A 27,225-nucleotide genomic window follows, 5' to 3' on the forward strand; every position below is an offset into this window, starting at 1 on the left:
ATTTCATTTTTCTAACCAACACAGACCGCAGCCAACAAGTGAGCAAGTTGGCATTAACTTTATTCTAGTTTCTGTATAATTTTAAGTACATAAAGGTTTATTCCCACAAGCCTCAGGAATGGGTAGAAGTCACAGGACAGTCCCTTCCCTCCCCCCACCAAAAATTTTAAAAAAAATTGCATATTTTAGTAAATATTCTAAAGGGAAAATAAAAACCATTTATACATAGGAAAAGCTATTCAAGGCCTGAAACCATCCAGTTCAAGCCCATGCAACAGCCTGTATTGGAGGCTTCATGCTTCTGTTCAGGATATAAACAAAAGCCATAAGCCTCCCAGCCAAGAAAAAGTCAAACCGTTAAGGGACAAGGAGAAGGCGGGTGCCAAGAAACGTGGCATGAGCCAAGACAATTCTGAAAGAGAACAGATGACAGGCGCCTGTCAAGATTCATAATAGTTAATGGAAGGGAAGAAGGAATGCCAGATTCCTTGGAATGATTTTTAAAAAACTTCTGAAGGGAGGTGCTTGGCCAACACCCCAAAGGCTCACATGAAGAGGACCCAGCTTTCACCTAACTGCTGTAGGTGGGGTGGACTGTCTGTTGTAGCCCCGACTTCCTCTGGCAGCTGGTACAAGGGAACCTCCTGGCATGGCACAGACAGAATGAGAGGAGAACGTGGATAAAAGGAATGCTAACAGGGAAACAAGTCGGCTTGGAATGCTGTGTGCCCAAGTGCCGGCCTTTGGTCCAAGGCAGCCATGTCACCAGGGCCCAGGAACATCCCTTGGTGCCAGTGAATTAGTTTGGTTAGAATATCTAGCTGGGGTTACACGTCAGCTCCACTACCTTCCTGAAAAGCATTACCAAAAGGCAGGAACAACCTGGTCCATTCATCCAGAGGGAGCCACGTGTCCCCCTCCCCAAAGCTGAAGCCCATCCGGAAGGGTCTTGAGTTCACCAAGGAGGGACTGGTGCTGTGGTTCAAGCTGACATGGAGAAGATGCACCTTCCTGCAGATCACATGCAGATGCCCAACTGACCTGCTGCCCCACCCCACATCTCAGCCTGAGGTATATTCAGTGAAGGCAGGTAGCTGTACTTCTCCAAGGAAAGAGAAGCCTTTAAGAGCAGAAAGGTAGAGGAAATCTAGAAGAGAATCATCTGAATGCAGGTGTATCCCATGGTTTGGGAGGGGGGAGGGCACAGGACCCAGTGGCACTCTCCTTATCCAGCAATTTCGGTCACTGTGGTAACCAACTTCTGCCCATTCCACAGTGTCTTGAACTGCTCAGGGACAGGGAACTCGTTCTGCAAATAAGGAGAAAAGGACTGTCAGGGACTCAGCTCAAACAAGCAGTGCAGTCTAAGAGTAGCAGACGTGAAATCAAGAGACTGATTCAAGCTCTGGGATGCTGGGGAAGTAACTGGACGTCTAGGAGCCTCAGTTTCCCTGCCTGCCATTCTTGGGGCGGAAAAACCTTTAGGTTTATAAAGCACTAGAGAAATATGGTCTGATTCTGGACCTGTGCTACTTCTGCTGGAGCCTGGGGGGTGGTAATGGTAAATGGAACAAGAATAACCCTTCCCTAAAAAGGACTGTACAGGCTGCAATGCCACAGCGCTGTAACCGTGGATTATGACCCATACCACCGATTGTGCCGCAGGGACTGACCTCACCCCAGCTCTTAGGGTGGCCCTGGCCTAGACTCAGTAATGATTCCTTGTGAGTCAGCCCCTGCTACCTAATGTGTCAGAGCAGAAAGACGGGCCTGCTCCCTGCCATACACGCGCCCACTCAGAGAACCACGGGACAAGAAGTAACGGCTTCTCGGAAGTTCTGCCACATGGTTCCAGCTTCGATCCCTCGCTCTGATCTCAAGTCTGGATTGCAGAGATAAACGGATTCAATTAACAGGCACATCTTAGGACTCTGTGCCAGGCGCTGTGCTGAATTACTTCGTTTTGTCTGCTCCGTGAAGAATTCCCACCAGTTAGTTAGCTTTCTACTCCAACCAGAGAGGACTGGTTATCCCCTCAAGAAATCCTTCCACTCTTGTTTCCCTCCCCTGTTCCCAAGAACTGCAGGGGCGAGGGCACTTACAAAGTCACCACTTTCTGTGGGAATGAGGACATTCATCTCAGAAGACTTGGCACTGACTATCTCACAGTCCAGAGAATTCTTGCTCAGGTATATGTGGCAGCCATCTGTCTTATTGATGGAAATAGTTGGCACTTTACCCATCACCTAAAGAGAGAGGAAACAGAAGACTCTAAGCCAAGATTTACACCCAGGTTCTGCCTGTGACAGCTGTGTGACTTTGGACATCACATGCTTCTCTGGGCCTCAATTTCCCCCACTGTGAAATAAGAGTTGAACTGGAGGGCTCTGCAAGGTGCCTTCCTGGTCCGACATTCTGAGGTCACGAATCTCTAAGCCAGCTCCCCACCGGTGGAGACCTGCAGAGGTTATCTAAGGGGGCTCTCGCTCCTCTACCCTTACCATTCAAGTGATCAGCTTTCAACCCCACGCTAAATCTGACTCGCCATCGAGGAAGAGAATGCAAAGTAACCTGTGGTGGAGCGCCCATGTCTGTCTCCAGGGTTCCTCTGGGACTAAGAGAAGGAGCCAAGGGATTGGGTTACCTGCACTTTGATGTCTCTGCTGTTTATGATCTCCACAATCCCCACGACGTCATCGAACACCAGGCCAAGCTTCTTACAGTTATCTAGAGAGAGAAGGGGCTGTTGTTCATCGCACCCCCCACAAAGTCTCCTAGCTGAGACTCTGGGTTCTGACACACTTTGGTACCCAGAAACCCCCTGTGGAAGGGCCGTGTGCACTCACCTAATGTGATGGAATTGATTTTGCCCTTGATATGGAGTGTAGAACTCAAACACTTGTATATGTAAGCCACCTGCTTCAGCTCTGTGTCACTTATCACTAGGTTGGAAACATTCTCCTGGTTTTCCTGTTAAAGGTGGAACACTTCCATTAGAGCCTACTAACGAAAAACATTTCTGCTGCTTTGAAATCTTCCTGATCTCTGAGCACGAATCTCAGGCGAAGCTGCCTGCAATGGCTCCCAACCAAGGTCCAAGCTCCTCCCCTGGACATGGGGGGCCTTGTAGGAGGCAGCCTGACATGCCACTTCCATGTTACTCTCACTGTTGCCCTTTATATGTGGTTCTCTGTTCGAGCTAAAGGCAAACTACCTGTGGTTCTTTCTCTATACTCAGCCAGCCTTTTGAGCCTTTCTGTTCGGGCAGGTCATCCCATGCTTAGAAGGGCCTCCTCCAGCACTTCAGCTCCCCACTGAAATCCTTTCTGCTCTTCAAGGCCTGGCTGGCATGCTCTCCCGTAACACTCAGCCCAGACAGAAGCTATTCTCTCCTCAAAAGGCTCGTCATTCTGTTTAAACTCTTCCTTGGACTTGTCACCTCATCACTTATAGGACAGTGATTTGTGTCTTTGGTCCCCCACTAGATTATAAGATTCATTATGGCAAGAATTAGATTTCATTTTTCTGTTCCCCACATCGAACACCAGAGGGCCTTGCCAAACCAAACAAATGTGTAACAAGAAAGGCTGATTCGTTAAAACACTTAGGTTTCATTCCTCCAACTCCCATCCTCACACTCAGGCCCGAGACTCACCACTCTCCATTTCTTGCCCTCCAGCTCCAGCACTGGGGGCTCCTTCTTGGCAACTGGTTTGGGAGTGGCTCCGCCAGCGGGCTTGGGAGCCGTGAAAGGCTTGGGGCCACTGCGCACTGGTCCACTCTGGCTCTTTAAGGCCGGATTCTTATGAGTCTTCATGTCATCTGATACGTGTTTCAAAGCTGCGAAGAGCAAGACATTTTTTCAGTTTGTTAGTGATGAAGGGGACCAGGACGAACAGGACCAATGCCAATGCTTGTGCTCCAGTCAGGACGCAGAACTGACAGCCTGAAGCGGGGAACATTCAAGGTTTCTCTGCAGAGATGCATCTGTGGGGGCTGGGGAAAGTCACCAGCCAGACTTGTAAGAATGTAGTTTTGTCGAGGGCCAGGCAGTCTCCCTCTCTCAGGCTAACAGCCTATTTTTACACCCCATTTAAGCACTAGCCATTGTGGTCCTTTTGGAAAGGGCACCCAAGGAAGTCTCCTTCACCCTGTTCCAGAGCCAAATTTCTGTTTCCCACCTTTCCTGCAGTGCCAACCAGAAATGGCAACTCATTACATGGCAACTGCATCCCACGCACTAGGGACATGAAGACAGAAACCAAAGGGTCCCTACCCTCAAGCTTATACCTTGTTGGGGAGACAACATGTACATATATGAATACACACACACACACTCAAAATCAATACAAGTTAATTTCAGGTGTAAGGACATTGGTTGTTGGAAGGATCAGGAAATTAGGATTTGGAAAATAGCACTTAAGCTGAGCCTTGAAGGAAACTGGAAATGCTCAGAAGCAGAAGCGAGGAAGCAGTGCATTCTAGGCACAGGGGATGGCCAGTGCAATGGAAGATGGGATGTTGTGTTAGGATGGTCTGACTAGATGGCAAAGCTATATTCCTTAACCACTTACCATGTGTGATGCCCTCTCCCTGATTAATCTGAGCAAAGAGTGCTGACCGAGAGGCAGACTCATCAGAGCCACAGCTAGTGGGGATGGGTGGAGGAGGAGGTCCAGGTGGTGGGGGAGGGGCTGATCCAGCTGAAGGGCCTGATGACATGCCAATGAGTTCTTTTGCTGTAGGTCCCTGGGACAACAAAGAGATTGATTAGCAAAGGCCAAGACAATCAGCCACATCGCCACTGTACCGGGTCCTGAGGATGGCCACCATAACCCACCACAGGCACCTTTCTTTTCTCTCTGCTGGCCCACCACTATTCTTCCTCCTATTTTTCTTCCGTCTACACTATACTTAGGTCTTAGGTTAAGTAGTGGGTTCCTTCTGGGCAGTAGTCTGCCCTGCTGATGGCACTTTGGTCTAAAAAGGTAGCTGGTACCTTTTCTGGATAAAGGGATAAAGGGGGAAACACTGACCGTTTTGCTCCAGGCTAGGCCAATGGTGTGGTACTCCTTAATGTATGCCTGCAACTCAGTCCAGATAGCCAGGTAAGCTTTTACCCAGTCCACATGCTTCTTATCCCTAGAAAGAAAAAAGGAAGGACAGTCACAGCCAGGCAGCTGGCCTCAAAAGCAACAGCCCCAGGAACAGTGACTATAAATCATTAAATTCAGGGTCCTACCGTACAACATACATTTCATTTATTCCTATCTTGGGAGCTGCCTCTGATACTGGCCAGAAGAATGCAGGCTTTGTCAGGGCTTACCAAGTTCTAAGTGCTTTGAGAATATGAGCCCAGTGACTTACTGTGCATCGTCCAGTGGGGCCCCTCACTATAAAATTGGCCACCAGGGGATGAATTTTCCAGCCACTGCAGGACTTAGAAATCCCTTTATTCAACAAACATATTTGAGCACGTCCTGCGTGCAGAGTATTGGGGTCCGAACTAGTTGTGAGAGTGCTCACATTGATATAATCACAGACCTTTCAAAGAATACTGCTGTTGAATGGCTAATATGGAAATGTTTTGCAAGATTTCACATGTATAATGAGCATCACATTGCTTGCCTTCTCAATGGGCAGACGGGAGGCTGGAGGGAAGAGAATTTGGAACTAAAAATTTTAAAAACGAATATTAGAAAAAATGGTGCTGTTGAACCTGCCATGTCCTGCCTCTGTGAAGACCATGAGAGCTTCTTCAAAGCAGTGACCCTGGCCTATCTAAATTTGCAATCTCCCAGGGCCCAGTAGATGCTGCTCAGTAACTAGTAAAGGAACACAGACATGGGCTTAGAAAAGTTACGCAAGGAAGCAGCCCCTGCCTAAACCACCTGTCCCCTCACCTACAAACCAGTACCAGAAAGGAAAGTAAGTGGTCAGGGCTGATCAGCTTTGAATGGAAGCTGAAAGAGGAGAGGGAAGCATCAGACAGCAGCAGCTTGTCATCTAGCCTCCAGAAAATACCTAATACGGGGCCATGAACAGCAGCAGGCCCTCAGTAAAGATCTGTAGAACTGAAAAACTCAAACTGAAACAATACCTGCCTCAAATAACTTTAGATACCTAGCTAGCTGACTCAGTCAGATTTCTGGGATAAAAAAAGCCAAACCGAAGGCCACCATGCCAGCTATAAAGTCCTCAAAGAAATCAATGCCTAGGATGGTGAAGTAATGAACACCTCATCAGGCCTGCCTGCCAGCTGCTGCAAGGCTCCTAACTCCATGGGCCTAAAAGAGGATAAGGGAAGAAGAACTAGGGACGCTGTGGGAATACATACAAGGGAGGAAGAGGGGAAAAAAACAGAAATATTGTCTTTAACTCTTCTTAAAAGACATCTGGGATAATGAATGGATCAGAAAACCACTGAATCTGGAGTCAGAACTCTGGATGCATCCAGACTCTGTCACTCACTAGCTGCAGGGTCTTGGGCAAGTTACTGCACTTTTCTGTGCTGCTCAGTTCCTTCATCTGTAAAATGGGGCAATAATCACCACACCACCTATCTTGCATGGGTTTTGTAAGGCAAAAACTTTACTAACACCTAAAGCTCTATAGAAGTACAAATGGCTTATGCAGCAGGTACATCAGCAGGACGGCTAAAGGTGTAATTTTCCAACCACATCAATTCCTGAAGACCATCTGCTGAGCTCCAGAAGGGTTGCAATTTGTGTCAGTGAAGGGGACACCCTCACCAAAGAAATCAGTCTATTGGAGTATTAAAGTATTGACTGTATATCAATACAAGTGCCCACTCATTATTACCATGCACTAAAAACCATCACCCAAACAGTTTTTACATGCCAGTCATACTGTAAAGTGCTCATGAGAAAGGGGCCCAGCCACTTGCACTAAAGTGCAAGACACAACTATTTGTGCTAGTGCTGCCAATACCCCTGCACTTTTGCACAGGGGCAGCAAGCCAAAAGGACGGTACTCACACATCTTTGAACTCCTTGAGTACCCGGTTTGTATAAAACATGGCAGCGTCATTCATTTCCTTCACATAAGGGCCAGGCTTTGGTGCCTAAAGACAGAAAAGCAATTAGATACCTGGTTCTCTGGCCAGCCTCCTCCCAGGGGCTCCCAAATGCAACCAGCTCACCATGGCCACCCAACCCAAAGCCGGGATGCTCTCGCTGACAGCTGACAGATGATTGAACAATCTGCTGCCTCGGTTCTTCTCCCGAAAGGTCTGAACCTCCTGGATCAGCTCAGAGACTGGTGCCAACAAAGACAAAAGCGTATTCTGGGGAGAAAAAAGATTTGGGAGATAGTCAGCTCTGGTTTCTGTAAAAGCCTGCAGATCCTGAAGCTTAGTACACTCACAAATGATTTGAGTTCTAGAGCAGAAAGGCTGATCCCAGCTGGTTTCTCCACATCTTGTCTCATCCTCACTTCCACCCAGGATTGCGAAAACAGGCAGAGCTTGTTAAAATACCCTACGTTGTCATGTCTTTCTCCCACTGCCTTACCAATTCAAAGACTTCCTGGTAGCGTCAGGATAAAATTTAAACTCTTGTGCCTAGCACTCAAAGTCTCCTACAGCCCTTCTTTTTCTAGCCTTACCTCCTACTACTAATCTCTTTACATATGCTACAGGAGTCCAATTGGAACAAGCATCATTCCCCGTGAATTCCTACCCAGCCTTTAAAGACCCAAAGCAAGAGCTACTTCTTCCAGGAAACCTTCCCTGACCGTCCTACTGGCAGCCACCTTTTCCCTGGGATCTCACATAGCACTTTGTTTTGGAACTCTCAAAAGCCTTCATGTAAAATTATATATTATAGTTCTGGATCTGTATCTTTCACCCTACTAGACTGTAAAGTCAGTAAAGGCAAGGACTGTGTCTTTACTTTGTCTCTCCCTGGGCCTAGCACAATGCTTAATAAATATCTAGTGAATAAAACACTCTGACTGTTTTTTAAGCCCTTCTCAGTCTGGATCTACTCCCTTGCTATTCTGTCACAAACCTTGCCCTCTGGCTGGGCTGGGCTGCTGGCATTTGTGAGATAACTGCTATAGTCAATTGCCCTTTGCTCACCACCTCCTTTCTCAGGTAATCCCAGACTACTCTGCTCATTCCTTTCCCAAAATTCCTTTAAGCATTTATTGCTTGCACAACACAGCTAAGCACAATGCTAGGTGATCCCTCCCTTTATTCATGCCCAGAACCTGGCTACCCCATTTTCAAACCATGCTACTGCACATGTCCCTCTCCCAACTCTGTTAAGGCTGTGTTCCTCTATTACAATGTAAGCTTCCTGAAGGCAGGGTCTGTGACTTGGTTTCTGTAACCCCAGAGTTTAGCAGAGTGCCTGCCAAAGGAAATGCCTAATAAAAGCTTACTTTCTTCCTCTCTGCCCTCTGTCACAAAACTGATCTGCCCTTGTTTGCTTGCTCCACCTTGGAAACAACACTGGGAGCTCTAGATAAGTACACAGTGTTGAGATGAGCAAAAAAGGAGATAACACTCTCCCCCTCCAAGTGCTGATGACAGGACAGTTCCCTTGGAAAGTACAGAGAATCAACAAAGATACCAATGCAGCCTATTTATAGCTTCAGCAAAGTTGAAGGCTACGAAATACAAAGGCCTTAAAAGTCAACTGAATTTCTACAGAACAATAACAAAATCCAAGAGGCACAAAGAGAATTCTAAATAACTATAAAACGCATGAACTATCTGGGGATCAACCTACCAAAGCACAACAAAGACTTGTATAAATTCAATTACAAAGTACCCTTAAAGAAATAAAGAGTAACTTAAATAGATGGAAGAATAGTCAGTGCTCATGGCTAGGTTGTGCCAATATAATAAAAAATAATGCTATGAAAGGTAATTTATGCTTTTAATCCTATAGAAATCAAATTATCCAAGGGATACTTTATAAAACTTGATACAATGATAAGAAAATCCATAGGAAGAAACAAAACACCTAAAATATCAAAAAATTATGAAAAAAGTAGAGGTGAAAAGAGAAAAGCACTTTTAAACCTTAAATTATGTTTTAAAGCAACAGCCATCAAAACCATATATTAGTTAAAGAGAGATAGATCAATGGTACAGACTGACAAGAGAGAATCAGGAATAACAGAACTCAATAACCCAGGACTGAATAAAGAGGAAAATAAGTGACTTAGGAAAGAACTCCTTATTTGATAAAAACTACTGGGAAAACTGGAAAGCAATGTGGCAGAAATTAGGCTTAGACCAACACCATATGCCATATTCCCAGCATACTCTAATTAGATATGGGAGCACAATTTTAAAGATTATAGTATAAAAAAAAAATCAGAAAAAAAATCATAACTAGGGGTCAGAGATGTATTCTTAAACAAACAAGGAATAGAGGAAGTATAAAAATACATAACTTTGAAACCTAAAAGCTTCTACAGACAAAATTAACATATCAAGAATAAGAAATGAAGCAGATAAACGGTAAAAACAAAAAAACCCCACAACTTCATATTAAATTTCTCTGATAAAAGTATGAGAGTTTGTGTGTGTGTGTGTGTGTGTGTGTGTGTGTGTGTGTGTATGTATATACATAACACACTCCTATCTAACTAAAAGTCATTTTAAGAGATAACTGGTCCAAGAATATGAACAAACAATTCTTTTTTAAAATTAATTTAGTTTTCAATATTCACTTTTATATGATTTTGAGTTCTAAATTTTTCCCCCTCCCTTGCCCCCAAGATGGCTTGCAATCTGATACAGGCTATACATATACAATCATATTAAACATGTTTCCACATTAGTCATGTTGTAAAGAAGAATCAGAACCAAAGGGGAAAACCACGAGAAAGAAAAAAAAGAGAAAATAGTATGCTTCAATCTGCATTCAGATGCCATAGTTCTTTCTCTGGATTTGGACAGCATTTTCCATGAGTCTTTTGGAATTGTCTTAGATCACTGCATTGCTGAGAAAAGCTAAGTCTATCAAAGTTGGTCATTGCACAATGTTGCTGTTATTGTGTTCTACTGAACAAACATTTCATAAAAGAATTGCAAAGCATTAACCGCATGAAAGAATGTTCCAAATCACTAATTTTAAGAGAAGTGCAAATAAAAACAACTCTGAGGTTTCATCTTACACCCTGCAAATTGGCAAAGATGACAAAAGATGGCAATATTGAAGGGGTTGTAAGAAAACAGGCAGACTGGTGCATTGTTGGTGGAGCTGTGAACAGATACACCATTTTGGAAAACAATTTGGAATTACACAAATAAAGTGACTAAAATGTCCATATCCTTTTACCCAGAGATTCTAATGCTGGGCTTATACCCCTGAAGAGATCATTAATAAGAACAAAATCCCCACATATGCCAAAATATTTTATAGCAGCACTTTTTTTGTGATAGCAAAGAAACAAAGTAGATGCCTTTCAACTAAGGAATGGTTAAACAAATTGTGGCATGTGAATATAATGGAATTTATTACTGTGTTGTAAGAAATGATGAATCTGATGAAGAGAAGCATGGAAAGATCTATATGAACTGATGCTGAGTGAAGTAAGCAAAAAAAAAAAAACCAAGACACAGTGTCTAAAACAATGTAAATCAAAAGAATCACACCCCACCCTCCCCAAGTTCTAAAGAACAAGTCTTTCTTGAAAGAAGAGATATGAATAAAATAATCTCATCCCACCTCTTTGCAGAGCAACAGATTCAGTGTTGCACACTGCACATATTTTCAGACTTTTTTGATGTATTGATAAGCTGATTTTCATTTTTTCATCTTTAAAAAAATAATATTTATTATATGGGATGGCTCCCTGGGAAGGAAAAGGGGAGGGAAACTGGGGAAAACTATGGCAATATAAAAAACAAGAAATCAACTAAAATTTACTTTAAAAAAAAAAAAGAGTAGGAAGTAATTCTTGGATGCTGTGTAGTCCATACAAGGCCCAGAAGAGCAGGCATTCAAATCCGACTGAACTGAACCCAACTGTGGACCTTGGCAATCAGGCAGAAACCTTGGCTAAGCTCATCTGGTGGGTGGGTCATGTTTCTATGCTCTAAAGAAATATGTTTCCATCCTTACACTGCTAGAGCTTCTTCTAGAAGCCAATCGTCTATTCCAAGCTGGAGAGCAAGCTGAAGCCATGGACCTGTGCCAGGATCTCAGCTGCCTGACTTGCTACAGAAAATACAGACTCTAAGACAATGTTTAGACAAGATACTTCAACCAAACGAGTCCAGAAGAGAAATTAGAGTCAAATGTATTTAATGTTTTCTAGGGCAGTAAAGTCAGCTAAGAGTTTCAATGTCAGAGTTGTGATGCCGAGATTCGTCCAAAATCAATTCTCTCCGTGAAGGAATGTCTGAATATCATCCCCAGAAAAAGAAAGAAAAAGCATTTGGACTTTTAGAAAACATTGTTTCTCTAGCTTGGAATCTTTTGTGCTTCAGCTGCATGATGTAACTAAATGACACCAAAACCTAGATGGGAAGAGCCAATGCTCCTTAGAGTGTCAAGGAGTGGCCTGACATTTGGCATCTGCAGGACCAACTTATGCACACCAAGAAGCCACATAATCTTTCACTGATCCATCAAACTTAGGAACCACTGTGGTTTAAAGAGGCTCAGCCAAGAGTAGAGTCAAATCAGCAGTGAGGCCCTGCTGCCAGGAGGCCAAGCTCAGCCCCCGGTGCAGGGAGGGCCTATGTGGACAAACTGAGCTGAGGGCCAAGAGCTACTGGAGACTCCCAAATAATCGCAGCGGCTCATTCCCGTCACTGTAACAAACCTGGTGGTCATGAAACCACCTATTTTAGGATGCTGCCATGGCCACAGGTTTCCTAGCTCAGCCTTCTGAACTTTCCTCCAGACCCAAAGGAAATTAGAGAAAACTAGCACATTCCAATTGAACCTATTACAAGTAGAACTCACCCCATCTGGTTGCTGGTACTGAGAGGCTGTCACCAAAATAGAGCGTTCAATCTTCAGACCTGTGTGAACCATCTCAGCCTAAAAGAAGAAGAGAGTCAGATGTACAACCGCAACGCACCACAGGGGCTGGGGCTGGGTGAGAGACACACTATGCTCTACCTCCAGACACTTCTATGGCTCCAGCCCAAGTCTCTCTGTCTCTAAGAGTCCAAGACTTTATAGTCCACCATACAAGTTCTCTTAGACTCTTGTCAAAGACAGCTGGTGGTGTAAAGAATTGAGTGCTTGGGCCTGGAGTCAGGAAGACCAGAGTTCAAATCCAGCCTCTGGCATTTACAAGCTGTATGATCCTGGACACATTTCTTAACCTGTTTGCCTCAGTTTCCTCAATTATAAATTGGAAATAATAACAGCCCCTATCTCACCAGGTTGTTCTGAGCATCAATAAGGTATTTGTCAATAGCTAGGCACAGTGCCTGGCACAAAGTAGTCATTTAATAAACGTGAATTCCTTCCCCCTTCCCTGCCATTACTCTTTAGCTAATCAACTTCTTCCACCTGTGAACCAAATTCTCAGGTCCCTGCTAATAAACTCATCAGGGAAGGAGATCAAGAACATGGACCACTGTCCTAGTGAGATGGAACAGTGGGTGGCTCCTGCAGGGGTGATAGAAGCATACAGAAAGACACCTCAAAAAAGAAAATGGAGAGACACTTGCTCTTTGCCTACTTTAGACTGCTGCCAGGGACAAACCTGAAAATAATTCAGAACATAATCACTGATGTGAAAGTACAGCTCTGTAAATTCCAAATCATGATAATGAATCCTGTTACATAACATATTGAGATCAGGCTTGCAACAGTTCCCCAGCACAGAAACGAACAAAGTGGAATCTCATGCATTGGTGGAGCCTGATCTGTGGAAAAACCCGCACAATGCGTTCAGACACATGTGATGCATCTCTTACGAGCAAGGCTACTTATAGCACAGTAGAATGTCAGCAGGAAGAAACCTTTTATAGGAGGAAACTGAGGCCAAGAAAAGTTATGTGGCTGGCTCAACATCACACAGTGAGTCACTGGAGAAGACAAAACTCTAACAGCAAGAAAAACAGAAGTGCAAATGATTCTTCCACTAAAGATAATGAGTCTGGGGCAGGGGAGGGGGGTGTCAATAAGTTCTTACTAGAAAGAAAGAAAGGACAAGTCATCCTTACATGTTTTTGAACATCTCCCCCAATTTCTCTGCTGATCCTTAGATAGTCTGCTACTGGGCCAGCAAGCAGAGAGTCAAAAACTTCCACATATGGAACTACTCCTCCTAAAGAAAGACCACAGAGAAGAGTTAAAAGGCAAACCTGAGAGAGAGAAATCACTTTTCCAAACATAGCTCTAGTCCCCCTTTAAATGTGAAATTGACCTGCCCGGCAATCAGCAATCACAATGTGTGTAGATATGCCTGAACTGCTCAGTTGCCAGCAAGCTGGTGCGGAGAGGGATGGGGGTGTGGGGGAGTTCTAGTATAAATACCCATCTAGTATAAATACCCATGACCAAATGGAGTCATTTTACTGAAGGAAGAACAGGAAACACGGCACCAGCAGGAAGCTCTTGTGTCAAAATAGCTTAACCACAGGCCTTCCTACACAAGTCATTTCCTCTCTCCCTACTTATGTACTCACAGGCAACATCAATTTCAGGAGTCAGATCAACTAGTTTCAGTATTTTAGGAGTTCATGGTCATCAGGCAAGATTTAGTTTAGCAATGCAGTATCAAGCCCAGGACATGGGTTTTTACCTGAAACAAAAAAAGCCCCTTGGGTCCCAAAATCACTTACCTTTCGGAGAACTATTTCCACACCCTCCCTGCATGTTAGAGGAATGGGATACTGCCTCCAGTCGGCCCACTGCTTTCTCCAATCTCTCCACCAGATTTTGCATATCAGCCATAGCTCAGCACCTGCTAAGACAAATCAGATGTCAGCTATTGTGAGAAAATATGACACCACCTACTAAAAGATCGTTTTTTTAAATTGGTGGGATGGTGAAGACATATCCATTCTGAGAAGCATTTGGTAATAAAATTAGATATCAATTAATCTAGTGTTGCAAAAGTGCTTGCTGTACAAGGAACTCCCACTGGTTCCTAACTAGAACCGTCCAGTAAAAAGGAACATGAAACAAGTAGATTCTTGTCTCTCTCACCCACTTCACAAGCAGGGAGACAAGTGAACTTGCCCCATCCAATTATCTACCACCATCTTGAAGTACAGCAGTGTGCAATAAGAAAGGGCAACGAGTTTCAAGAGCTGGAAAGGACACTAGAGAGTATCTTTGTCTGCACACCTTTGTTTTAGAGGTGGAAACTGAGGCTCACAGGGTTTAAATATTTGTTCAGGATGACACAGAAAGTTAGTGGAAGAAATGAGACCACAGCCCAGCTTTCCCAACAGTCAATCTCACTGGCTGTCTGCTTATCATCCTGCTCCACTCAAGGATCTCCATTTCATTCAGGATTTAACTAGGTGGACAGATGACGCTGAGTGATCTCAACTCACTCAAAACTGTTCACATCAAATGAAACTCATCCAAAGAATAACAACATCTAGAATACCAGGACACCTGGGCTTGGCACATCTGCATTGCCAAAATGAAAGCTAAGGAGCCCATCAAAAAAGAGCGAAGAAAATAAAACATTCCTTGTCCATTTTTCTTTACGTACCAGCTCAGGTCTCCAGTTGTCTCACTCACATCCATTGAGTCTTGAAAAATTGTTTAGGATAGAACAGAAAATCAGAAACCAAACCAAATAATCCTTTCCACTCCTCTGACTTTAGAAATAACACCAAACAGTCTCCAAACCCACACTCTGAATAGAAATGCAAGAAAAGAAAACCAGATACACTCTCACCTACGTTAATTACTTCAGCAAATGGGATACATCTGAATATAAGAATTACCTTGATAGCCCTCCTAGTCCAACCCCCTCATTTTAGAGATTTGAGTTGAATTGCTAAAAAAAAGTCAAGCAAGTAGCAGAAACAGGTTTTTAAGCTAGAATCTTTGACAAAATGCAGTGATCTTTCTACTCTACCTGTGTGTCCTTAGGCGGCTCTCAGTTTCACCATCTTTAAACTGAGGAAATTAGACAACAAGGCCTCTGAGGTCCTTTGGATCTCATAGACCTGTTTTGCCTCTGGTACCTGCCTTGGAGACACACAAATGGTGGAAACAGCCCAAGCCTGGAGTCTAGAGACCTCTGTTCTTGAATTGGCTCTACAACGACCATGACCGTCGCTAACTCCCTTCCTCAAAAAGCCTTCATTTCATTTATAAAAATCAATCTAACAACCATTTATTGATTGGTAATGGTCTCTAAGGCTCCTTCCAGCCCTAAACATCTATAATTTTTCAAAGACCATAATCCACCACACCCTGTGGATCTCTGGGAAAAGATTACTAATAGAAAGCATTAAATTAATCCAATAAACTTTCTCTCCCAGACACTATCCCAAGTTTCTGCTACAGAAACGTGTGGCTTCAGCAGATGGAAGAGTCAAGCCAAAGCCAGCATTAGTCAGCTCAAAGATAACCGCTGAAGTCATAGGAAAAAGCAGGCCATTTCCCCCTCTCTAGAGACATACAAGTGCCAATGTTCTAAATGGTACACAGGTCTGTCTGCTGGGGTGTACTTACCCAATTTAGATGAGGAAGACAGTTTCTCCTCAGAACAATTTGGCTTTATTTTGGTTCCTTTTTCCCATAATTCGGTTGGTAGCAAAAAGCTTGAATAACCAAACAAGCTACAGTTCTTCTAGCTAGCTAAAGTCAGAACTTAAAAAAAGGAGAAACCCAAACGAGCACTTGCAGCTAACCTCTGCCTACAGCTAATGACACAGACTGTGGGTGTTTGGTGTTTGGAAGCCAGGAATGAAGGGTGAACTTAGGTTTTCCTGTCTAAATCAAAATTTGATGAAAGCAACAACTGGCTTCAGGAGAGTTCCCCCCATGGGCGTTCTCCCTACTCAACACACACAACATTCCTCTCTCTAGTTCTGTGATGTCTTAATTTCCACAACACTAATGCCTTCCATGACCTTCAACTTGAAAACACACCAATATGGAGACAAAACTCAAATAAAACCAAGAAGGAATGTTTTGGAGCCTACAAAACACAGGCATCTAAGGGAGTTAATTAGTGTGATACAGTGAAAAATGCTCTCTGATCCTGGAATAAAAGGACCTGGGTTTCAGGTCCATCTTGACACCAACTAGCTACATGACCTTCCTTCTTTCAGCTGAGTTTCCTTATCTGTAAAATGGGGATAAACAGATAAGGTACTACATATATCCCAAGGTGGTTGTGATAAAAGTGTTTTGTAAACCATAAAGCTTTAAAGAAATGAAAGCTAGTATTTATCATATAAACATGGTGACACGTCACAATAATGAAGTTAAAAGGCTGCATTCCAGCCTGTGCTCTATTATGCCTAGGAAATTCCACAAGGGAAAATGGTTGTAGACAAAAAGACAATTACAGTCACTGGAAAAGGTGTGACGAGAGGATCTATTCCATTAAATGCATTCATTCTATATAGTGTCAAGCACAACACTGTATATACAAGGTAGAGTAGTGAAAGAGAGAAAGGACCATTAGAGTACTTTTTTCTTAAAAAGGAACAAAATGTAGACCAGAAAGAATCAAGGACAAGCAGGACAGCTTTGCAAATTACATGCTGAATTTATTTTATATTTAAAAAGAAAAACCAGCTATATATAATAAATACTTGAGTTTTCATATATAATCTTCCTTTCCTGCTCTACTCTGTATATGGAAATATCGATTTTGCTTAATGTTTGTCAGGTTCAGCATTTTAAAAAGGAACAGCCAGAGAGGGCAGAACCAGACGACTGAACTAATTAGAAAATCCAAGCAGCAGAGCGTGCCTATGAAAGGGGGGTCCACAGATGAAAGGCTGCAGAAGTCAATGAAGAGTGAATGGTACAAAAAGAATAGATAAAGAGTTCAATGACTGATTAAAAGGCCACTGAATTTACCAATAAATCAATCACTGGTAACACTCTAACAAAACTGGACTACTGGTTGTTCCTTAAATATTATCCTTCATTCCCTTCCCTCAAATAAATTACTACCTTTCACTCTGAAGCCCATTCCCTCTGTTCACCGTTATAATCCAACTCAGGTGCCATCTCCTCTACGACACTTTTCCTTAATCCTCCAATTAGAAATAATCATTACTTCTTCAAATTTCTCAAAGCATAATTTCTGGATCTTTCATCCATTACTGTCACAATCTACATTGTATCTGATTTGTGCATACATAGCAACCTCCACAGATAGCAATCTCTCCCGAACGGCAGGAATCTTGTTTTTCATTTTTAAAATACCCAGCACCAGGCATGACTTCTCACACAGTAGGAACTTAAAATAAATGTTTGCTAAATTGAATTGTAAGGCAGCTAAGTAAGGGTCTTCCCAAAGGAGGCAGCGTTATTAAAGCAGAAAGCTGTAATTCTATGCCACCGATTCATTTCACTTGAATCTCCTAACTTTATGTTTTTGTCTGCAATTTTCAACAGCCCATATAGAGGACTGGTCAGCCTCCCAAAATAAGCATACAACTCCCCAGACCCCAAGTCAGAACAAGTATGTTCTAGAAGGGCTAGCTGCTCCATGGAGTTTGGAACATTTTCAATTATGGGATCCCTCTTAACTAAACAATAAATATTTACTGGTAATAAATTACGGGCTTTGTTTTTTGATTTATGTAGTACCTTATCCAAACTGTTGTGTAGTGGTGACAAGCCTCTCTATACTTAACTTAAACTGCTTGTCAAACAAAGATATAGCCTGCTCCCTACTTCCAAACAGAGACTCAGGATACAGACTGGACTGCACTGAGTCCATTCTGTCCATTCAATGAGTGATGGACTCAAGATGTGTGATGGCACACATATTTCTGGCCATGGTCAACATGAGAATTTGTTTTGCTTCACTACACATATTTGTTGAGGGCTTTTCATTTTCATTCACCTTATTTTCAATGGGAGGGGAGTTGAAACAAGGAAATAAAAAACTTGTTAATTAAAACAAAACAAAACAATAATAACACCTGATCCTCAAACAGCAGGGGGAAATCAAACCTGCCACAGCTTACTGCTCCAATGTCACAGGTCTTGAGAACTCAAAACCTTCTTCACAATGAGGTAAAACAGAACTTTGTGAACGATCAATAATCAGTGTAAGTAGGCTATAACACCTTGGCAATGACATGAGCACAAGATCTGGTATGATAGATGTTGTTGTTGTTTAGTCAGTCCAATTAGAGTCCATGGGGTTTTCCTGGCAAAAATACTGGAGTGGTTTGCCATTTCCTTCTCCAGTGTAACCCCATTTTACAGATGAGGAACTAAGACATATAGGGGTTAAGTGACTTGCCCAAGGTCACACTTTAGTGTCTGAGCCCAAATTTAAACTCAGATCTTTCTGACTCCAGGCCAGGTGCTCTATCCACTGCACCACCTAGCCACCCTAAGACAGCATACAGGTAGATATACAGCAAACAGGAAATGCAACATGTGAAAAGGGGGTGAGCCCATCATGTAACAGATGAGCAGTCCATGGGCTGCAAATGGTTCCCACAAAATATGAAAAGATGAGAGGAAGGCCTCAGCACAATGGGAAGATCCTCTATGAAGTATTCATAGGGAGACAGGGTGAAGCAGTGAATAGAGCATTGGTTCTGGAGGCAGAGGACTTGGGTCCAAACTTCATCTCTGAGGCTTACCACCTAATTGACTCTTAACCTAGATCTGTTTCCTCATCTGTAAAATAAGGAGGTTGGAGAAGATGGCCTTTGAAGTCCTGTCCAGCTCTGTATCTATAATCCTATGGGAAGATATCACCCAGGATGAAGATTGTGATCAGCACTGTTGGGACAGGGCGTGGAATGAGCAAAGTGGAGTGCTGGTAGTGGTAGAACAGACTTTTATCTGCTCCTTTTTCTGAACTGTATACAGAGAGGGTTGCTGATTTGGGAAGGAAAGTAGCAAGGTCAACCACAGACATTATGAGTTTCAGTTGACAACAGGCTATCAAAATGGAGTTTGGGGGAGAAGTTGTGGGTGGACACAGAGCTTGGAAGGAAGTCTCAGAGTTTTAACAAAAATATTGTTATGACAAGGCCAAGGTCAGTCTCCTCTGTGGCTCATTAGATGACTCCTGGGAGTCTCCTCTAAAGTTCTGTCTCAGTGTCTTCGGGGGATTAAGCGAGAGTCACTACTGGAATAGGAAACTTGTGCTTAGTATATTTCCAAACATTCCTCTGTATGTTTCAAAGGTACAAGAACTATGTTTCACAATTGATAGGATGGAGAACCTACAGGACAAACTATTCTACAGGAACTACACAGCTGTTTCAAATGCTCTCCTTGGAGGCTCTGAATCTAGGACAGGATGCACTCCTTAGCCACCACCAGACTACCTAGCACCAATTTTTTCCACTCCCCAAAGCACATGAATTTTCATAGCCAGGCTCTTACACGTCACAAAGCAAAAACCAGGCATTTTAACAGGAGACATGAACCAACAAGTTGGGCCAGGGAGCAGAAGGGCAGACAAACCACCCTTTAAGGCCTGAGGTTTAACCAACAAACAAAAGAACAGAGACAGCTCTACATCATTTAAGCCACCATCTAAACTCAGCACAATACAGGAGCTACTTACTGTCTTTCCCACAGGGCTTGATTTCAGTGATTAAACCAATGACATTTCACTGCTTATGCCATCACCATCTGAGTTTAAGAGTTTTTTTTTGTTTTTTTTTTTCTCAAGAGAAAATACTATCTTTCAAGAATAGCTAGGATTGGGGCAGCTAGGTGGGCAGTGGATAGAGCTCCAGCATTGGAGTCAAGAGACTCTGAGTTCAAATCCAGCCTCAAACACATAACACTTACTAGCTGTGTGACCCTGGGCAAGTCACTTAACCCCATTGCCTAACCCCCCCCCCCCCAAAAAAAATAGCTAGGATCCAGTCTGATATAAATGCCTAAGTCCTGTTTTGGCCTTTACAGCTCTAAAAGAGTAAGCAGGACAAGTGAAAAATACTTCAAAAGACTGATGATTTCATCAATGTGGTTAATTCTCTCTACCAATCACAATCCCTCCAATCTAGACAACTTCAGGAAAAACCTCTTTGTAAGTAGCTAGCCTGGTCCTTAGACAACAGACAATTGAAAGACTTGACAGAGCTTGCCCCTGGACACAGGCTTCCAGCCCTGGGCCACCTCAATGTCACAATGAGGCACTAGAAAAACAAATTTTGTGGAGAGAAGAATACAGATTCTTGGGTCAGATACACAAGCCCAATACTGGTGTTCCTAAATGATACTGTGAGTCTTGAGCAAGAGGATTTTTGTTCTTTTTTAAAAATATGCTTCTGTTGCCTCCTGCATAAAACTAAGTTATATTTTTGTGTCTTTTGCCATTAGTTTAAACCAATGAAGTAATTTTAAGCTCAACAGGCACTCTGTAAACCTGATATATATATATAGGCTTTTGTATGTATTTTGTATAGGATATACAAAAGCCTATGTAAGCAGACACTGTGCCAGTTGACTCTAGCCTGGATATATAGCTCTAACCAAAAGTCAGCTAGTTTCAATCCACTCTCCAGCCTGACATACAAATTCAGCCACATTCCCTAAATAACAGGCATTTATATCGAGCCAAAGATCAACCCACCAGGAGCTCTGGAAGGCTCTGTTGAGGCAGCAATCTCTTGGATTAACTTCAAAATAAGGGCTCTGAAGGCCACAAATGCTTGCATCCCTCTTTTCCCCCTCCCCCATTAGACATTTCGGCCACATCTATTAGAAAGAATAATGAAGACCTCGTTTATATAATGGCTTATGGTTGTAAGGTGTTTTGCCTGCATTAGGTAGATAGGGAAGCTACTCTTACTCCCATTTTATAGATAAACTAAGGCTTAGAAAAGTGATATGACATGGCCCAGCTAGGTAAGTGATAAAGGTATGACTTGAACTCAGTTCTTCTGGTTCTCAGTCTAGTACTTTTTTTCCTCTCTCCCCAGGAAACACTGAGTCTGATTATGCATGACAAACAAAGCTGTACTGTGATAAGGAATGTTTCTGGAGCATTCATTAATTATGTTGACATGGTGTAAATCAAAAAAGAATAGCTTCTTGATGAATGCTGGTTGTGTTAATCTAGGGACAATGGAATTCTGTATTAACTGGGTCAGTTACCAGATATGTGAAATTTAAAACAAAAATGGTCATCATTCACTAACTGCACATAATCTAAAGCCAGGCAACACACAGACAACAAAGCATCATCATACATCTTCTCTTTGGTTTGGTTTTATCTTAATGGAAGGAACAAGGGAACAGAATTTGCAGAATTGGGTCTTACCTACACCACCGCCCATCACCGATGAAGGGGAAGTAGTCCTGGCCTGGAAATCATAAGTCCTAGGTTCTAGTCTCAACTCTGACACTAACTCCCTGCCCAATATGAGATGGCTGGACCAGATGGTCCCTAGGGTTTTTCCAAATCTCAAAGTCCACACATAATTTCCTGCAGTCTGTGATATTCATTTCCTACTAGGTGAAAAAAAAAAGCCTCTGACTGTGTAAAAATATTAAGTTGCTGATCTCAACTTACTTTTTGATGCTTAAAGAAATAGTAGTAGTTTAGGAGTGGCTATTAAGCTTCAAAAAGTTCAAATCAGAAACACTGCTTGGAACCTTCCCCAAAAGCTAATTAAAATGTGAGCCAAACTGCTGAGTCACCTTTCTGACTTTTGGGGACCACAAAGTTGCATCAGAAACTTTTCAAACAGGAAGGGACCTAGTCTCTTAAAGTGGTACTGACAATAGACACACCAGGCTTAGCCCCATACACAAAGTTTTTTATTCCTTGTTTCCAGGACTCTTAAAAGCTCTTTCCTCCAAACACTCACCTTTCACTTCAACCTCTTGAAATAAAGTGAATGGTCATCAAGCCAAGAAAGAAAATTCTTTTGTAGACCACACATCTCACTCCAACTACTTAGCCCTTTGTCCCTCATATTGCATAATTAGAAGGTGAAATCAGATATAATGCTCCTCCTATCCACCTTATGGTCCAAGTGAGTAATCCAAGCAAGGACAGCCCAATTCAACTACACTTTTGCCTCATAACTTTTTAATTCAATTCAGCAAGTCTTAATTCAGCACCCACCACATATCCCAGGCCCATGACAGATACTAGGGTATGAAAGAAAAAAGAAGCCTATGTCCTCAAAGATGGAACAAAATAAAGTTAGGGATATTGGATTTTACATATAACTGGCAAAATCTGTGGCAAAGATTAAGAGCTATTGGAGGGAGATGAGGAAAGGGAGAAGCTCCAGTTTGAGTAAGCCCTGCCCCAGAAGGCCTCTAGGAGAAAGTGAGACCTATACTGAGCCTTCACAAGGAGGGGCTGTGCTTAAAGAAGCGGAAAAAGGAGGGCTTTCTAGGAGAGCAGAACATAGGCAAAGACAGGAATAGAATAAGCATGATTTAGTCAGGGGGCAGTAAGAACACCAACCTGACTGGGGTAAGATATGTGGGAGCCATGACAGAAAGAACTCAAAAAACAGTGCCAAGTAGTTTAGACTAGTTAGAACTATTATATTGTTCTGAACAGAGTAGTAAATACATTAAGGAGTAGTCTGGCAGCAGCAAAAGAAACTGGAGCTAGGGAGGCCAATAATCTAGGTATAAAGCCAGGAGAAGCCTAGACTAAAGTAGTGGTAGTAGAGAAAAGGGGATAAAAAAAAGATAAGTACTTAGTGACAGACTGAATACCTAAGCATTAAGTAAAAGACAAGGTTTCAAGATTCAGTACTCAGCTTTACACCTCTCACTTTACACATATTCAGCACAAATAGCATTCTCTCTAGAAAAATGAAATGAGTAAGTGGCTTTTTAAAAGTATATTCCATAGTCAAATCTGTAAAATATGATGTGATTAAAAGGCAGGCCCCTAAATAAGCAAGGTGGAAAAGAGGGCTTTATTCCTTAAATCAGAAATATTACTTTTATACTGCATACCACACTTTACAAAGTGTGCTCAGATGTATACATTATCTCAGATATTAACCACAAACGTGATACTTCATATTTGCATAGAATTTTTCATCTACAGTAACATTTGATCCTCATAATAGTCACTCAGTGATAGGAGAGCCACCTACCTTCACCATTGCCACTTAAGGAATATCTAGAGAGAAACGGGGTGGAGTGAGAATAATTTACTGGCAGTTCATGTTGATTATTTATCCTAATGAGGGTAAAACAAGTTCAGGAAACATTAGTTTATTTTGGATTATTAACCAAATAGCACTGGCTACCTTGGGAGTAACGGAATGCAGTTAACAAGACATCAATCTTAAGTGTCATAAGACAAAATGGAAAGCATGGGTTTTAAGTGCCCATTCAGTTATCAGTGGTGACCCTGGATAAGTCACAACCCAAGTCTCAATTTTCTCATCAGAAAAACTGAGATGAAAAAACCTGCACTGTCATCTTCACAGAGCTGTCCTTGTAACTGAAAGCATGACAGAAAGGCAAGTCACTGTAGCAATGGCCGTATCAGGACACAATATTTTTGAAAGAACATCATCATTTGTTGCACATCTTATCTAAGCCTCCCTTATTTTTTTACTACAGAGTAGTACTTTATCTGAACCTATTCTTTATATTGTCACATTCTTCCTTTTGGATTCCATGTCTCCCTTCCCTGAGCAACACCAGTAGTATTAGTATTGGGGGGTGGAAGGTGGGGACAGTACTGTGGTGGGAAAAGGACCTGGCTTGAAGAATAAGGGAAATCTGGTTTCAAGTCCTGCCTCTGCCACATATTACTTGGCTGTGTGGCCCTGGGTAAGTCACTGAATCTTTCAGTGCTCTAAACAACTCTCTAAACTCTTAAGTTTCTTAGCAGTTCTCTATACCAGCTCTTGGCATACATCTGGCATTTAATAAATGCTTGCTGGGGCATGAAATCATAGATCTGGTTAAAAAAAAAAAAAAAAGATGGGCCTAAGCTACATGGGTAGCTTTGGGTTCCGTAAAAGAGTTATTCAATTTCCCTGACTGTAACATAGCCCTTTCTTCCTCCTGTTCAACTCTGCACCAAATGCACTGATCATCTGGAGAGTCTGTACCAAATGTCCAAACTCATGTAAAGGCTTTGTGCAGTATTCATACACAAGCAAGCTGAAATCTAGTTCTCCCACTTTTCTTATTTCATATTCTGTCCATTCCATCGAGACTGGCCCACTAGTCTATCAAACAGTTATGAAGTACTTCCTATGGGCCAGTTATGATGGATATAAAGAGAGACGAAGAATAGTCCTTGCCTTTAAGGGGCTTGCATTCTAATGGAGAGACATTTAACTAACTAGGTTCATACGAATATATACAAAGTAGATTGGGGTGGGGGGCGGGAAACAACACAAGAAGAGCCTCTTGCAAGAGGCAGGATTGAGTCTTGAAGGAACTAGTCTAAAGGAATTGCAAGGCCAGAGAACATTACAAGTGCAAAGGGCAATCAATGCTAAGGCAAGTGATGGGAGAGTGTCCCGTGCAAGGAATAACAAGTACACTATACGAGGAAAGTTGAACAGAGTATATACACAGAAAGAAGCAAAGTATAAGACTGTAAAGACAGGAAAGGGCCAGGTTATAAATAGCTTTAAATGGCAAGACAATTACGCTCGATCCTAGAGATAACAGGGAGCCACTGGAGTCTACTGAGTAGGGAAGTAACATGGTCAGGGCCTGCCCTTTAGAAGATCGATTTGGCAATTGAGTGAAGGAGAGACTAGAGTGGGAAGAAACTTGAGGCAAGGACACCAACCAGAAAGTACTGCAATAGTCCAGATGAAAGAGAACCCGGATTCATATAAGATGCTGTAATGGCAGCAATGAGATTTGGCAAGAAATTATATATGCAGGGTGAGAGGGAAGAGTCAAAGATGCTACAGAGGTTAGGAGGCCTGCAAGTACAGTAGTGCACTTGACAGTACTGGTCCCTATATTCAAGAATACATCTCCACCCTTCATGCCTTTACACAAGTGCCCCCCCCCCCATGTCTGTAAGGCAGTCCTTTCTCACTGTCCCTTTTAGAATCTTTCCTCAGAGGAAACCTACTACAGGCCTTTCCTGATTTCTCCTCCCCAATGGTCTTTTCTGTCATGAAATTACTTTGTATATACTTTGTGTTTACTTCTCAGGGTACAGGTTGTATTGCCTCCTGTAGATTTTCATTTTTCCCTCTGTATCACCAGTTCCTTGCATATAGTAAGCACTCAATGTTTGCAGAATTGATTTGTGCACAGGTCAACCGGGCACTCTGAAAATCTAAAATATACTGTAATAGAGATCTTCCTAGTCTAAGTTTTTTTGAGAGCGGGGTCTGTGTCCCATCTTATCCCTAGCACTTAGCACAGTGACTTGTACACAGCAGACAAGGGAGCACAATAAATGTTGACTGAATTAATATCTGTTTAATGAAAAACCCTCCACCCCACCCCCTTTTTAAAAATGCCAAGCCCCCACCTCCACCTCCAAAGGGTGGGTGATTCCCAGAGTTCAAAAAGCTGGCCACAAGACCTTTTAACTAAGGAAACAGGTAGACTATTTGAATACAAATCGTTAAGTCTTTCTTCCCAACCCCCCTTTTAAATCAACACCATCAAAAGCAGAAGCACCTTGTCCTCACACGAGGAACAGAAAATGCTCCTCCCGGCAGGGAGTCTGGCAGCCTTTAACCTGAAGACAGTTTCCTGTGGCTTCCATCTCAATCGCCTCAGGGTTGGGATTGTATTCTGCCCAGGCTTCAATGCTCCCAGCGTAAAAGGAAGCAACACAAATTATGCACACAGGGAAGACCGGCAAGTGGAGACGGATCACAGGGGATCAGCTCAGCACAAGGCTTACGGTCCAGGTCCACTGCCCCCCAGGCAGCAATCGGAGGTGTGGAAGGAAGTAACTCGGGGTCTCAGAGAGACCTGCCCCGGGGACCCCAGTCCTCATTTCTTCAGGCAGGGCACCGCAGCCCCTAGGAGACCCCGCCCCAAAGACCCGAGCCCAGCCCCCAACTTCTCGGCTTAAGACCCACGGGGGGGAAAGACCAGCCCCCAGCATGTCTGCCTCAGCCTTCGGCTTCAGAGGCGCTCGGTTCCCCCAACCCCACTGAGAGTAGCTCCCTCTCCTCAGTGTCCCTTCAAAGACCTCGACCCAGACACCCCAGTCACTGAGCCCGGACCCCTGAGGGGGAGCCAGACCTGCCAAACCGCAGTTCCCGACTCGTGAGCCTGGGCTCGAAAGGGGAAGCCCAGCACCCCGGTCTTCAGGCCGAGCCCGGGAAAGAGAGCCAAGAGCCCCGGCGCCCCTCAGAGAGCCCCGGCCGCCCTGACAGACTCTGGCCCAAGGAGAGGCTCCGATGGGCGCAGCCCCGACTGCTGGAGGAAGCTACACTCTCTCACCGATCCCAGTCCCCACCCAAGCCATGCCCGGGCCGGCCCCGCTCCCGCCTCACCTCCGCCCTCCGTCCGCCTCAGCAGCTGCCTGCGCTCAGCCGCCCTTCACTTCCGGCAGGAACCGCCCAGCAAGCTCCGCGCGACCCACTTCCGGACCCTCTCCAGGGCGGCGCCGGCAGCGGCGGCAGTGATAGGAAGTACGTCATCAAGGGGCGGAGCTTTCCAGGCTCCACCACCTGCCCAGGTCCCCAGAGCCAGTTAAACCGCGACTAAGCCCTCGTACTGGGCTCCACCCCAGAAGACTACGCAACGTAGATAGGCGGGACCAACAGCGGACCACGCCCCCTCTAGGCGAGGCCGGGCTGGGGGAGGACCCCGCCACCTGCCAACTATGGGAGGCTTCCATGAGTGGATGAAGATCTGATTAGGGCCCGCCTCCAGAAGAGAGAAGACGCTCTGAATGGCTGAGATACCGTCCATCACTCCTCAGTTTTTTTAAAAAAATATAATTATATCGCTTTCAGTTTGCAGAGCGCTTTACGTGCATGAGCTTGTTTAATCTTTACAGCTACCCTGGAAAGTTGACATACTTATCTGCATTTTACAGATTAGGAGACTGAGGCTTAGAGAAAGTGAATTGATTTTCCCTTGGTCACACAGCTACTAAGTGTCACAGACAGTATTTTAACACCTTTTAATTCTCCCTGATTGCAAA

At 43.5% G+C, this 27,225-nt stretch overlaps 1 protein-coding gene across 2 annotated transcripts; it reads right to left on the minus strand.

The window, feature by feature from the left end:
* Positions 1–39: 39 nt before the first annotated feature.
* Positions 40–26,667, minus strand: CAP1 (cyclase associated actin cytoskeleton regulatory protein 1). 2 transcript variants are annotated; one of them, XM_027864718.1, is made up of 13 exons: positions 26,570–26,667; positions 13,793–13,914; positions 13,172–13,275; positions 11,955–12,032; positions 7,163–7,306; positions 6,999–7,084; positions 5,037–5,142; positions 4,575–4,749; positions 3,656–3,840; positions 2,847–2,970; positions 2,645–2,727; positions 2,103–2,246; positions 40–1,309 (listed from the first exon to the last, which is right to left on the minus strand). In XM_027864718.1, exons 2-13 carry the CDS (start codon positions 13,902–13,904, stop codon positions 1,226–1,228), a joined length of 1,425 nt encoding a protein of 474 aa, XP_027720519.1. In that variant the 5' UTR covers positions 13,905–13,914; positions 26,570–26,667; the 3' UTR covers positions 40–1,225. The 2 variants fall into 2 exon arrangements, with proteins under 2 accessions (XP_027720519.1, XP_027720520.1); XM_027864719.1 differs by lacking the exon at positions 26,570–26,667 and adding an exon at positions 26,316–26,420.
* Between the last annotated feature and the right edge of the window lie 558 nt (positions 26,668–27,225).

The sequence above is a fragment of the Vombatus ursinus genome, unplaced genomic scaffold, assembly GCF_900497805.2.
Source record: "Vombatus ursinus unplaced genomic scaffold, bare-nosed wombat genome assembly UNPS02014775.1, whole genome shotgun sequence".
Lineage (NCBI taxonomy): Eukaryota > Metazoa > Chordata > Mammalia > Diprotodontia > Vombatidae > Vombatus > Vombatus ursinus.